At 39.6% G+C, this 13,160-nt stretch overlaps 1 protein-coding gene across 2 annotated transcripts in view; it reads left to right on the top strand.

Moving 5' to 3' along the window:
• Window positions 1–911: 911 nt before the first annotated feature.
• Window positions 912–13,160, top strand: part of trhr2 (thyrotropin releasing hormone receptor 2) — an 89,851-nt gene continuing 77,602 nt past the window's right edge. For both annotated transcript variants that reach the window (XM_058074595.1, XM_058074594.1), the window contains exons 1-5: window positions 912–1,718; window positions 5,400–6,180; window positions 8,007–8,139; window positions 8,558–8,709; window positions 9,895–10,015. In XM_058074595.1, coding sequence (XP_057930578.1) covers window positions 5,798–6,180; window positions 8,007–8,139; window positions 8,558–8,709; window positions 9,895–10,015 — 789 coding nt within the window. In that variant the 5' untranslated portion in view covers window positions 912–1,718; window positions 5,400–5,797. The remainder of the gene's footprint in view (window positions 1,719–5,399; window positions 6,181–8,006; window positions 8,140–8,557; window positions 8,710–9,894; window positions 10,016–13,160) is intronic.

Genomic DNA, 13,160 nt, shown 5'->3' with positions numbered 1-13,160 from the left:
GTCATTTAAAAAATAGAATAGGTTCTGTTCAGTTAAGACGAGTGACCATATGTCAAATGTTACATGTTGCGAATTTGTCGATATAACAAAGGTGCTCGAAGACTTGTCATTTTATTATTTTCATAAAAGAGCTAAAACAATTGCAAATATCACCCAAACTATTACAATGTTTAAACACTTCGTAGTATACCAAGTGGAACCTCGGTTATAGTTATTACTTCCGGAAGGTCCGACTCTAACCGAAACATACTCTCACCGAATCAATTGCCCCAAATAGAAATCATGTAAATCCAATTGGTCCGTTCTAGAAAGCTAAACATATTAACACAAAACACGGTTTTATAATTTTACAATTACAGCACGTACTGTAGTCGCAAGGTTTCTTATAATTCTACACTATCATCAAATTGTCACTAGATGGCAGTAGTACTCCATTTTTATTTACCGCACAACAAACCAGCTCAAAATGTCAAGTAGAGCTCTTGAAACAATGGGATGTTGTGTTATGCATCGATATTGCACCAGTCACAAATTCTATCAATCAAAATTAGCTAAAAAGGACCAAATCCTTTCTAAGAAACAAAACATGTTTATAAATCTACCCAATATATCTAAAACCTGCTGTTGTTTAAAGTTGCTGGTACTTTTCATACGTGTACCTATACCATGTCAGTTTATATTACAGTTAAAAACCAAAATAATCTCCTATTGTTATTGTTGTTATTGTCAACGAGACATTAATAATAATAATAATAATAATAATAATAATAATAATAATAATAATAATAATAATAATAATAATAATAATAATAATAATAATAATAATAATAATGTATTACGCTTGGTTGATTTTAATGGAATGCAACCAAATCATTAATTTAAATTATTTAATTTGTAAAATGTTTATTTTTAATAAACAACTCGCTCCCCCTCCACGCCAAACCATCCTGCTTGCTCGACAGTCATGTTGTCCTCCAATTTTGGATCAACATTTGCAATAAGACTGTTGTAGTTATGACATTAAATTCCACATCACAACCTTCCATTCCCTCTCGTCAATACGTATTAAACACACTTTAAATGCTAAAAATTATAAGTACTCACCACTAATGAATGAAGTTCTGAAGTTATATGCTGTATAAGTTTCACTTTTACATATCCCAGCAACTGGGGTGCGTTCAGGGACGCAGAATAAAGTGCAAAATCCCAACTCAAAAAAAGTGTACAATGTGCACATTCATGTATTATGTAGCAGATTTATAAATTATTACCAATTTAAGATGAATGATATGATTTTTGTGAAAATAATGGTCTGTCTTTTTTTTTTTTTTTTACTAAAATCTGCAAATTTGAGGGGATGGGAATTTGAATGGGAATGCGTGAGGATCCACTACAATTGATCATGTGACCTAAACAACAACAACAAAAAAAACTCAGTACCGACACGATACTAATACCGCCATCGGTATCATAATACCAATATTTGGATCGATCCGCCCACCGGGAGCACTGAGTGATGACGGATCTTCTAGTGACGAAGCAGGACACCGGCTTACGCAGCAGGTGAACGGCTGAATGTGCTTCATTGGAATGTTATCCGAGCTCCCACCAGCAAGCAGACACACGTGGGTGAAGAATAAGAGTTTGAATTCCCGACGAGAGATGGAACTCTTTGCAAGGATTTAATATCAAGATGACACGTTTCAGGAACGCACAAGGTAAATAACTTTTTTCTGCAATGTTAAATTAAGAGAAGTTCAGCAATCGTTTTGCATGACAAAGATTTGACTGATAAATGATTAAATTAATGTGAGAAAGACAAAACATGTTATTATTCCTGTGATATGCAGCCGTTTCATTGATTGGTTGAGTCTACTCATGTGCAGGTTTGAATAGCCTGTATAACATCTGCTTTTTTTCACACAGCATTTGATGCTTGATGCTTTTACAAGGGCGGCTTGACATTTCATCACATATATTTTCACTGCTTATCTCGCCTTCTGATTTATTTCTCCCTAGTGTATGTATGGCAAAGGGTGCATAGGAATAATACCACTGCGGAGGTCACTCAGTTTCTGATAGCTGATGTCTTTGGGGGTAAGGTTGCTGTCAAAAACATTGACATTTTGTCAACTCTTTTTAAGAATATGATAAGTTTTTGGACTTTGACGGGTCTGTAACATATCAGAAAAGAGGCAAAAATACTCATGACTGTTTTCCAAAGTCAAAGCTGATGCAGTTTGTGTGGATATCATGTTTTGGCTAAAACACAACAATAATAGTTTTGCTTTTATGGATGACTAAGGAACTTAAAGAATATTCACATTTGAGGAGCGGAAATATCTGAGGATATTTACATATTTAGATAAAAAACAGGGCTGCACGGTGGACGAGTGGTTAGCACACAGACCTCACAGCTAGGATACAAGGGTTCAATTCCACCCTCGGCCATCTCTGTGTGGAGTTTGCATCTCCGGTACTCCGGTTTCCTCCCACATTCCAAAAACATGCTAGGTTAATTGGCGACTCCAAATTGTCCCTAGGTATGAATGTGAGTGTGAATGGTGGTTTGTCTATATGTGCCCTGTGATTGGCTGGCGACCAGTCCAGGGTGTACCCCGCCTCTTGCCCGAAAACAGCTGGGATAGGCTCCAGCACCCCCGCGAACCTTGTGATGATAAGCGTTAGAAAATGAATGAATGAATGAATGATCAAAAATGATTAATCGATTACCAAAATAGTTGTTGATTAATTGGGTAATCGATTAACCATTGATTAATGGGTGTCTCTATAAAATAAGATGCACAAAAATACTGTACTTACTGAGGAACTAATGAGTAGAGTAGTTACTGAGTTACCAAGGAGTGACTAAAGAACTAAGATAGATTAATTCCTCATTAATTAGTGTAATTTTGTGTACCTTATTTCAAAGTGTTACAGATTAATTTATTTATTGTTGAAACTCTAATTATTATGTATACCCGGACATTGTAAGGATGACAAGGAGGTGGTCGATCAACAATCTGGTTTATTGCAAAAATAGAACAAGCTACTATCGGTGGCAGCCAAAACAACATCAGCAAACTCAGCTGTCCTCACTGGGAAGCAGCTGTCCCTCACGCACACACAGGACCTGCATTCACAGACGTTCCGAAATTGTGAAACTCTTTAACAGTACACATAACTAGCAGGTCGCTAAGTCTCTGAAAATGAAAGTAATAATCTAGCAGTGTAGGGGTCTCATTACTGAGATGGAAAGGTCGCTAGTGCTCTGGCTTTTTTTTTAATGCTTTATTACTGTTTCTGGCGGCACTGCGGTCGAGTGGTTAGTGCGCAGACCTCACAGCTACGAGACCAGGGTTCAATTCCACCCTCGGCCATCTTTGTGTGGAGTTTACATGTTCTCCCCGTGCATGCGTGGGTTTTCTCTGGATACTCCGGTTTCCTCCCACATTCCAAAAACATGCTAGGTTAATTGGCGACTCCAAATTGTCCATAGGTATGAATGTGAGTGTGAATGGTTGTTTGTCTATATGTGCCCTGTAATTGGCTGGCCACCAGTCCAGGGTGTACCCTGCCTCTCGCCCAAAGACAGCTGGGATAGGCTCCAGCACCCCCGCGAATGAATGAATTACTGTTTCTGGACTGTGTTTGGTGTACAGTTCAAGTACCTTGCAATGAGCATTGTTCCCTGTACTTTTCCAAGTGTCTAAGCATACACACAGACCACATGAGCGTTCCATGGGTCCTCCGTGGATTCCATCACATGTGCACAGTGTAATGTTTGCCATTCCACATATTAAATAATATCTATCCAATGTGGAAATAACGGCAAATAATTGTTATGTTGTCTGTCAGCAACAAGCCAAAAGCTCTGTTTTCGCCATCCACATGCGTTCACTGAAGTTGGAATTTTCGAAAAGATCAGTTTTTACTAACAAAGAACACGGACATAGAAAATAGAGATGTTCCGATCAGGATTTTACGCTGCCGATCCCGATCCCGATAATCCATCCAATTCATAGATCCATATGCTTTTCTGTTTACATGTCAGCCCTGTGATTGACGAGTGATCTGTCCAGGGTGTATTTTGCCTCTCACACCGAGTCAGCTACTAAAGGCTCCATTTCGTTGCTACCTTGCTCAAGCTAAGTGGCACACCTAATGGAATGATGGATAACACGCAAGGAAGACACGTCAGCTTGAATTTTTGATGAGAGGTATATGGGAATATCATTGCAAGGAGATAGAAAGATGCAGACGGTCAGCAATTTGTTTCTTTTTTTTCCACCGATGCAGCCTTCTTAATGGCAGAATATTTGAAGTAAATTACTTTTCATTTCATGTCCACCTCAATTTATTAGAGGCAGCCCTCAGGAGGGAATATGTGCTTGTGGTCTGTCTGAGAGATGAGCCAGGGGAGCAACGTATGCCTCCTTCAGTTTGGTGGTGTTGCACAATGATTAATTAATTTTCAGCGGGATGCACAATGTCAAAATAAACCTAAGAATTTAGAGCTTTAATAAACTGATGCTGGGCTGCATGGTGGTTAGCGCGTTGACCTCACAGCTAGGAGACCAGGGTTCAATTCCACCCTTGGCCATCTCCGTGCATGCGTGGGTTTTCTCCAGGTTTTCCAAAAACATGTTAGGTTAATTGGCGACTCCAAATTGTCCATAGGTATGAATGTGAGTGTGAATGGTTGTTTGTCTATATGTGGCCTGTGATTGGCTGGCGACCAGTCTAGGGTGTACCCTGCCCAAAGACAGCTGGGATAGGCTCCAGCACCCCCCGCGACCATCGTGAGGAAAAAGCAGTCGAAAATGAATGAATGAATGAATAAACAGATGCTGGGCTGCACGGTGGTAGAGTGGTTAGCGTGCAGACCTCACAGCTAGGAGACCAGGGTTCAATTCCACCCCTCGGTGGTAGTTTGCATGTTCTCCCCGTGCATGCGTGGGTTTTCTCCGGGTACTCCGGTTTCCTCCCACATTCCAAAAACATGCTAGGTTAATTGGCGACTCCAAATTGTCCATAGGTATGAATGTGAGTGTGAATGGTTGTTTGTCTATATGTGCCCTGTGATTGGCTGGCGACCAGTCCAGGGTGTACGCCGCCTCTTGCCTGAAGACAGCTGGGATAGGCTCCAGCACCCCCTGCGACCCTCATGAGGATAAGCGGTAGAAAATGAATGAATGAATGAATAAACTGATGTGAATTTTTAAGAATAGGTGATTTGAATATCACTGGGCAACAATTTATCTCTTTTTAATGTAGACATTTCAAAATAAATGTCTTTTCTCATCATTTTGCTCCACACTTTAAAGTTGGTAACATCATTGTTCCCTCTACTGACAAATGATACTATTCTCTTTCTTCTATTTTCTTTCCATTTATAGGGGACTGATTTGGAGCACGTCGGTGGCCAGAAAATCCAGAGACAATCACCTTCAACGTCAGATTTGTAACTCTACTCTTATTCTGTTGTTCTCCATTAGTTTAGAACAGCAGAGTGAGAAAAATACTGAAGGAAATGCAAAAGACCACAAAAGAAGGACAGTTTCTCTTTGTTTTTCATTAAACCAGATAATCAAAGCAATGGCAGGCTAAAGAAGATAATGAGTTTGTTGTAATGAATGGGTTGCCATTCTGGTAAATCAACTGGCACAAACTAAGAATCGAAGCCAACAATGCAGGGGGAAAGAACATGTCCCTCACCCATTAATTTTAATCAAATGATTCCAGGATTGGATTGACTCACAATTGGAGAGATAGACCGGACAGCTATTTAGTAAACATGACTGACAACGTGAGCTCCAGAGTTGACACCCCAACCAACATTTCTCTTAGCCCCAGTATTACCATTTCCCAATCCCTGGAGTACAAGACAGTGTCTGTGTTTTTGGTCCTGCTTGTGTGTGGTGTCGGCATTGTGGGAAACATTATGGTGGTTCTTGTGGTCCTGACGACACGCTACATGAGGACACCTACCAATTGTTACCTGGTGAGCTTGGCAGTAGCTGACCTGACAGTTTTGGTAGCAGCAGGACTTCCCAACATTTCAGACAGTCTCACAGGTACCTGGGTATTCGGACACGCCGGTTGCCTGGGGATCACCTACTTGCAATATCTGGGCATCAATGTGTCATCCTGCTCCATCACCGCCTTCACTGTTGAAAGGTGAGGACTGATAAACGTTATTGGAACATTTCCGTGGTTTTTAACGGGTTTGGTCGTGGGAACCACCATCACCTATGAATGACAAGCATTGGATTATTATGCTTATTATGCTTATGTCTCCAAGCAACAGAAATGAATACAGTATATTCTCTCATGTGGCTTTGAAAATTATGTGTACTCACAAGGGTACTTCAGGTTAAGTACAAATGTTATTAGGTAATATACAAAGTTTTGAATTCAAATCTATACAGTAAGGATCGACCGATACATCGGCTGGCCGATATTTGCGTTCTTTAATTGAATCGGTATCGGCCGATACGCATGTGGGTTCACCGATATATTTTTCCGCGCTCGGTTTACAGACAGGCATCCGCCGGGCAGCTTTGTGTTGCCGGAGAACCCAGCAACACACGCAGTCTCGGCACCCGCCACCGCATCATAACAAGAGTAAGGCTTTCAACTTTTAATTAGCCTCTAACAGTTAGGCTTTGTTGAAATATTGTCACCTGCTAAATAAATTTATAATAATAAATTTATGCTAAATAAAATTACGACAGAAATATTTTGCACATGGTTGAATAGTTACTCCTTTTAAAATTGATAATACTGTTTAAATGTGTGTTTAAGAAAGCTGAATCCTACTGTTTTCAGTGTTTACATTTCAATAAATATTTGTTTAAACTTGAGACCTGTAATATTTGTTATCATTGTCATTTTTTTCATGTAAATTGAGAGAGCAAAAGCAGTATCGGCCACAAATATCGGCCCAAGCAAATTCGGCCATCGGCTAAGGGTGATATCTGTCAGAAAAAAAACCCATATCGGTCGATCCCTACTATACAGGAACAACCTGTTAATTCGCCATTAAAAAAAACCTAAACAATGATTCAATCATTTGTGATTGTGTATTCAGATGGGACCTCACAAAAATATGAACAATTTTATATGCATGGATGATATTGGTTGGTAATTATAGGTTATCACATGGTTTGTCTGGTATGCGGGGGCATGATACTGGGCCTGATACCAGACAAACCATGTGATGATCTTATTATCACATACTATTTAATCATGAGCTTATTATCACCTACTATTTAATGAAAAGACCATTTTGTTTCCAGAAAATGTTCAGTTTATTACATGTATTATATCTAAACAGTGTAAACACAATAATTGCAAAAATATTTCAACAATAATATTTTATCAACAGTCTTATCAATGTCTGACAATTAAAGTTCCATTAATCAAGTTTGGGCAGCAAAACAAACGCTGTGTGTTCACGCTCGTGCGCTGTTCTCTGATTGGTTGTTTCACGGGCACGATACCAGAACAGCGCGCTCTGAGTGGACAGCTACGGGGGGCTGATACTGGACATGGTTAAACTCTATATTTTATCAGTATCACTGCCCTGGGCTTTGACACAGTATCATTTCGGCATTTTCCCGTATCATTCATGGGCGGTTTCTAGGGTACAGGGCCAATTAATACTGTAGTATGTGATAATATTTGTTATCATTGTCATTTTTTCATGTAAATTGGGAGAGCAAAAGCAGTATCGGCCACAATTATCGGCCCAAGCAAAATCGGCTATCGGGTAAGGGTGATGGAAAAAAATCGATCCCTACTATACAGGAACAACCTGTTAATTAGACATTTAAAAAACCTAAACAATGATTCAATCATTCGTGGTTGTTTATTCAGATGGGACCTCACAAAAATATGAAGAATTTTATATGCATGGATGACATTGGGTGGTAATACAAATTATGAGACGTGAGAGATTGTGTCTAAAAATACTGTATTCCTTTTTTTCCATCAATGTGCAGATACATTGCTATATGCCATCCAATGAAGGCTCAGACGGTGTGCACAGTGTCCAGGGCTAAGAAGATTATTACCGGGGTTTGGATATTCACCTGTGTGTACTGCATATTATGGTTTTTCCTTGTGGATATCCAGGTAAGAAGAACGTACTTCAGTATCAGTGTTGCAAGGCGGTTATTAATTGGCTAAAGGAAACAACAACAAAAAAAAACAAGCCTTAAGTAGTAATGGAAATGTAAAATGGGCAAAGGACAAGTGTAGGGGCTTGAACAAAATAATAGATGAGTAAGGTTACATTATGTTTTGAAAATGTGCTGCACTCTGAGCACACTTAGCTGTGCTCCAATCAATAGTGGTAACCTTTACTAGGCATACAATGTTAAACAGATCCCTTTTTGTACAAAAGCTGCCTCCACAATCAGAAGATGTTAAAAGCTTTTGAAGAGAGTGCTGTTTCTGAGAATCATCATAATGAGCATGATTTAAAAAAAAAAAAAACGAATGTAAATGTGTCTTGAAGTCTATGTTATTTTTCCAATATATTTGTGATCAGGTGAGCATGGATGGACATGTTCAGTGTGGGTACAGGGTGAAGCGGGAGCTCTACCTGCCCATCTACCTCATCGACTTTGCCATTTTTTACGTCGTCCCGTTGCTTCTAGCCATCGTGCTGTATGGGCTCATAGCACGGATTCTCTACCTTGGGTAACTACAGTTTCATCATTTCAGGACTATACTAGTGGACTTTTTGCATAACTTATATAGATTTCATCAATGTCTGTCTGTTCAAGAACTGTCAAACAAAGTGGGACAAGTCGCCACTCACTTTAAATATGATTTCTAACTGTATATATTTTTTTGAGTCAAATAATGGTCCATATTTCCAATCCATCAACAAGCGTAACCGTCAAATTGTATCGTCTGTGGGCTGCACGGTGGTCGAGTGGTTAGCGTGCAGACCTCGCAGCTTGGAGACACGAGTTCAATCCCACCCTCGGCCATCTCTGTGTGGAGTTAGCATGTTCTCCCCGTGCATGCGTGGGTTTTCTCCGGGTACTCCGGTTTCCTCCCACATTCCAAAAACATGCTAGGTTAATTAGCGACTCCAAATTGTCCATAGGTATGAATGTGAGTGTGAATGGTTGTTTGTCTATATGTGCCCTGTGATTGGCTGGCGACCAGTCCAGGGTGTACCCTGCCTCTCCCCACGACCCTCATGAGGATAAGCGGTAGAAAATGAATGAATGAATGCGCTTTAATGTATCTTTGTTGTCGTAAATAATTTATTATTACTGCACACCATAAACAAGAGGTCAGATACTAAGTTTTGGTGTAAAGGAAAAGGAAAATAGTTAATATACTGTGCATTAATCTGTGTCAAAAAGTATGACAGATTGGTATTGGTAGATCGTATTGGTACATTTTTTTTAATGTTTCTTAGTTTACTATGACGGGCGGCACACCCTCGGCCATCTCTGTGTGGAGTTTCCATGTTCTCCCCGTGCATGTGTGGGTTTTCTCCGGGTACTCCGGTTTCCTCCCACATTCCAAAAACATGCTAGGTTAATTGGCGACTCCAAATTGTCCATAGGTATGAATGTGAGTGTGAATGGTTGTTTGTCTATATGTGTGATTGGCTGGCCACCAGTCCAGGGTGTACCCCGCCTCTCGCCCAAAGACAGCTGGGATAGGCTCCAGCACCCCCGCGACCCTCGTGAGGAAAAGCGGGAGAAAATGAATGAAAGAATGAGTTTACTATGACATAGTATAATCAATAGTAGAAGTCTATTCTATAAACATTGCTGTACATTAAAACAAAACAAAAAACAAGACCAACAAGTATTTCCTTCTCTTGGATAAGTGCACTAAAATATTCATGTGTTCCTCCAGACCTCTGCCAAACCAACCAGACACCTGTACCACATTGCGTCGAAGCTGCCGAGAAGTCACAGAAGTTGAAACAGGAGCTCGCCCACGCCGTCCAAAGGGTGCACTCTCCTCCAGGAAACAGGTCTGTGCCTCTTTTCCATTTTGTGCTCAGCAAAGCTGGATGAAAGACAAATACAAAGCAAGTGCAAGCAAGCGTCATCTTGTGGGTTTTCAGACAGAGTGGTAGAAATTAATGGTCTGTTTTCAACAGATTTCTGTTTTTTTTCATGCCCCCTGTCAATGTCCTCACCGTCAATTTCTATTTGCGCATATGTATCATTTTTGCAATTACCAAATACAATTATTTTAGTTTTAATTAGGTTCAGGGTTACTCTGTTTTTAACAAACCATTGTCTGCTAATAATACTAGCTTTAGGGTCTTTCATGACTTTACAAATGTTGTTTATATATAGCTTGAACAGTTTTGGTCCCCGGCTGCACGGCGGTGGAGTGGTTCGTGCGTCACAAACATTTTTAGAAACATTTCTTCTGAAAATGTGTCAGTACCAGCTAGTTAAATATGGCTGAGTATAGTAAATAAATGACAAATTCACCTTTGGGTAAATTACCTTTATAAAAGTAATTAGTACTAGGTACTGGGCTGCACGGTGGACGAGTGGTTAGTGCGCAGACCTCACAGCCAGGAGACCCGAGTTCAATTCCACCCTCGGCCATCTCTGTGTGGAGTTTGCATGTTCTTTCCGTGCATGCGTGTTGGTTTTCTCCGGGTACTCCGGTGTCCTTCCACATCCCAAAAACCTGTCCAAATTGTCCATAGGTATAAATGTGAGTGTGAATGGTTGTTTGTCTATATGTGTCCTGTGATTGGCTGGCGACCAGTCCAGGGTGTACCCTGCCTCTCGCCCGAAGACAGCTGGGATAGGCTCCAGCATCCCCCGCGACCCTCATGAGGATAAGCGGTAAAAAATTAATGAATGAATAAATGAGTTTTGGTTCCAGCATTGACCCCTGGGGTACGCCCGTACTATATGTTGAAGATTGCAAGTGTATATTCTCCTAGTTTCACATATTGCCGCCTGTTTGCTATCGTAGACCAGGAACCAAAGAATAAGCACAACCCAAAGTCCAACCAATGAGTCTTACCAATGAAGCATAGCATCGCATATATTTCTGGCAGTGTAAACATCTGTCTCATTGTTTGTCTGCAGATGCTGTCTAGTATTCATTTATGTCAAAACATTCACTCTTTTTTGCCTATACAATTGCTCTGATTATACAGGCTGCTATTATAATATCATGCCTCAACTCTGCTAATAATACCACTGACATTGATGAATATGTCTGGGTATACTGTCTGATCCTAAAGATTTACTATGTTACTTTATGTTTGAAATCCAGGAAAGTTATTTCTATATTTCAATGGTCTGAATTAAAAATGTATCAACAAAATGATTATTACTCACAGTGCAAGCAATAGGAGGCAGTCAAATATATTGACATGCGCGCCAACAAAAAAAGCTAAGTTGTAGGATACCGGTGTTCAAAATATAAACACAGACTAAGACACAAAAATACTACCAAATTGTACTACTGAACAACACAGTATTAGTAATATGTCACCATCTGTCTTCCTTGCTATTAAATATTCAGCAAATGAAGCTTGAAAGGGAAAAGGCCTTGCGTTGTCAATGGCAACAACTTGTTAGATAATGTCACTCTCATCCAACTGCTTAGCAACTGTCAAGTGTCATCATATTATGACATTTCGAAGCTGAAATTACAACATTTACGGTGCAAGCGTGCATAAAATTTCTTTTTCTGTTTTTTGACGTGAGAGATGACTGTTAACGAGTAACTGGTAACTGAGTAGTGTAGTAATGGTTGGGGAAAAATTTTGTACATTTTGTCGGTTCTATGTAATTTGTAACTATTAGAAATGTATTTATTTATCAAATGACTAGAAGTGACCAGCAGACTCGAATCCCAATCATATCATATTCAGTAATCCAGTAGGTTCAGGCATTGAGCGCTTAAATTTCCAAGCAAGTCTCAGTCATTGTGTCCATATCTCAGCATGGGCCTCGCTTTTGCCCGAGGTCTGAGATTTAAAAGATTATAATCTTCTGTAAATGAGGGCTTCCATCTAAGAACAGAAGATTTGCATTTGCATGTGATTTTGGCTTTTGTACAAAGAAGTATCCTTAATACTACTGATGATTTTACCCCTTCTTCAACAGACACTTCATGCTCTTTCATTCATCTCTTGATAGGCCGGCGTAATCTGCTAAAATATTGATAAACTTGTGTGCCGAGGAATTGCACTTTTATGAATAAAGATGAAAGATGAGCAATTTCTTAACAGTTTTTCATCTCTCACAGTTTCCAACAAATGCGTTCTTCTAAAGTGCATCTTGAAAATAGATTAGGTCATTGCTGCTTGTGGCTATTTGATAACACAGCAGGCGGAATATATTTCATATTTTGTTTCAGGGCCAGAGCCATTCTTCAATTCCTGAATTAATAATATTGTTTTTTTTATTGTACTTGAGTAGTCTGCTATCACATTATTATAGCCTTAAAGGGGACCTATTATGCTTTTTCCACTTTTTTGACCTAAAAATGCAGTTAGAATGTTGTATTCTCATTCTCATCATGAGATTTGTGCATTTGGAAGTAAGTTCTAAAAGAAGTTCGGGATGGCTCAAAACGCTTGGTTTCAAAAGGCATGGTAAAACTGCCCCTTTGTGATGTCACAGAGGGTCACATTATTATAGCCTTAAAGGGGACCTATTATACTTTTTCCACTTTTTTGACCTAAAAATGCAGTTATAATGTTGTATTCTCATTCTCATAATGAGGTTTGCGCATTTGGACATGAGCCCTAAAAAAGTTTGGGATGGCTCAAAACGCTTGGTTTCAAAAGGCGTGGTAAAACTACCCCTTTGTGATGTCACAGAGGGTCACATTATTATAGCCTTAAAGGGGACCTATTATACTTTTTCCACTTTTTTGACCTAAAAATGCAGTTAGAATGTTGTATTCTCACTCTCATAATGAGGTTTGTGCATTTGGAAGTGAGCTCTAAAAGAAGTTTGGGATGGCTCAAAACGCTTGATTTCAAAAGGCGTGGTAAGACTGTCCCTTTGTGATGTCACAGAGGGTCACATTATTATAGCCTTAAAGGGGACCTATTATGCTTTTTCCACTTTTTTTTACCTAAAAATGCAGTTAGAATGTTGTATTCTCATTCTCATAATGAGGTTTGC

Source organism: Doryrhamphus excisus, chromosome 6 (genome assembly GCF_030265055.1).
Source record: "Doryrhamphus excisus isolate RoL2022-K1 chromosome 6, RoL_Dexc_1.0, whole genome shotgun sequence".
Lineage (NCBI taxonomy): Eukaryota > Metazoa > Chordata > Actinopteri > Syngnathiformes > Syngnathidae > Doryrhamphus > Doryrhamphus excisus.
This window is presented reverse-complemented; position numbering and strand designations above follow the sequence as displayed.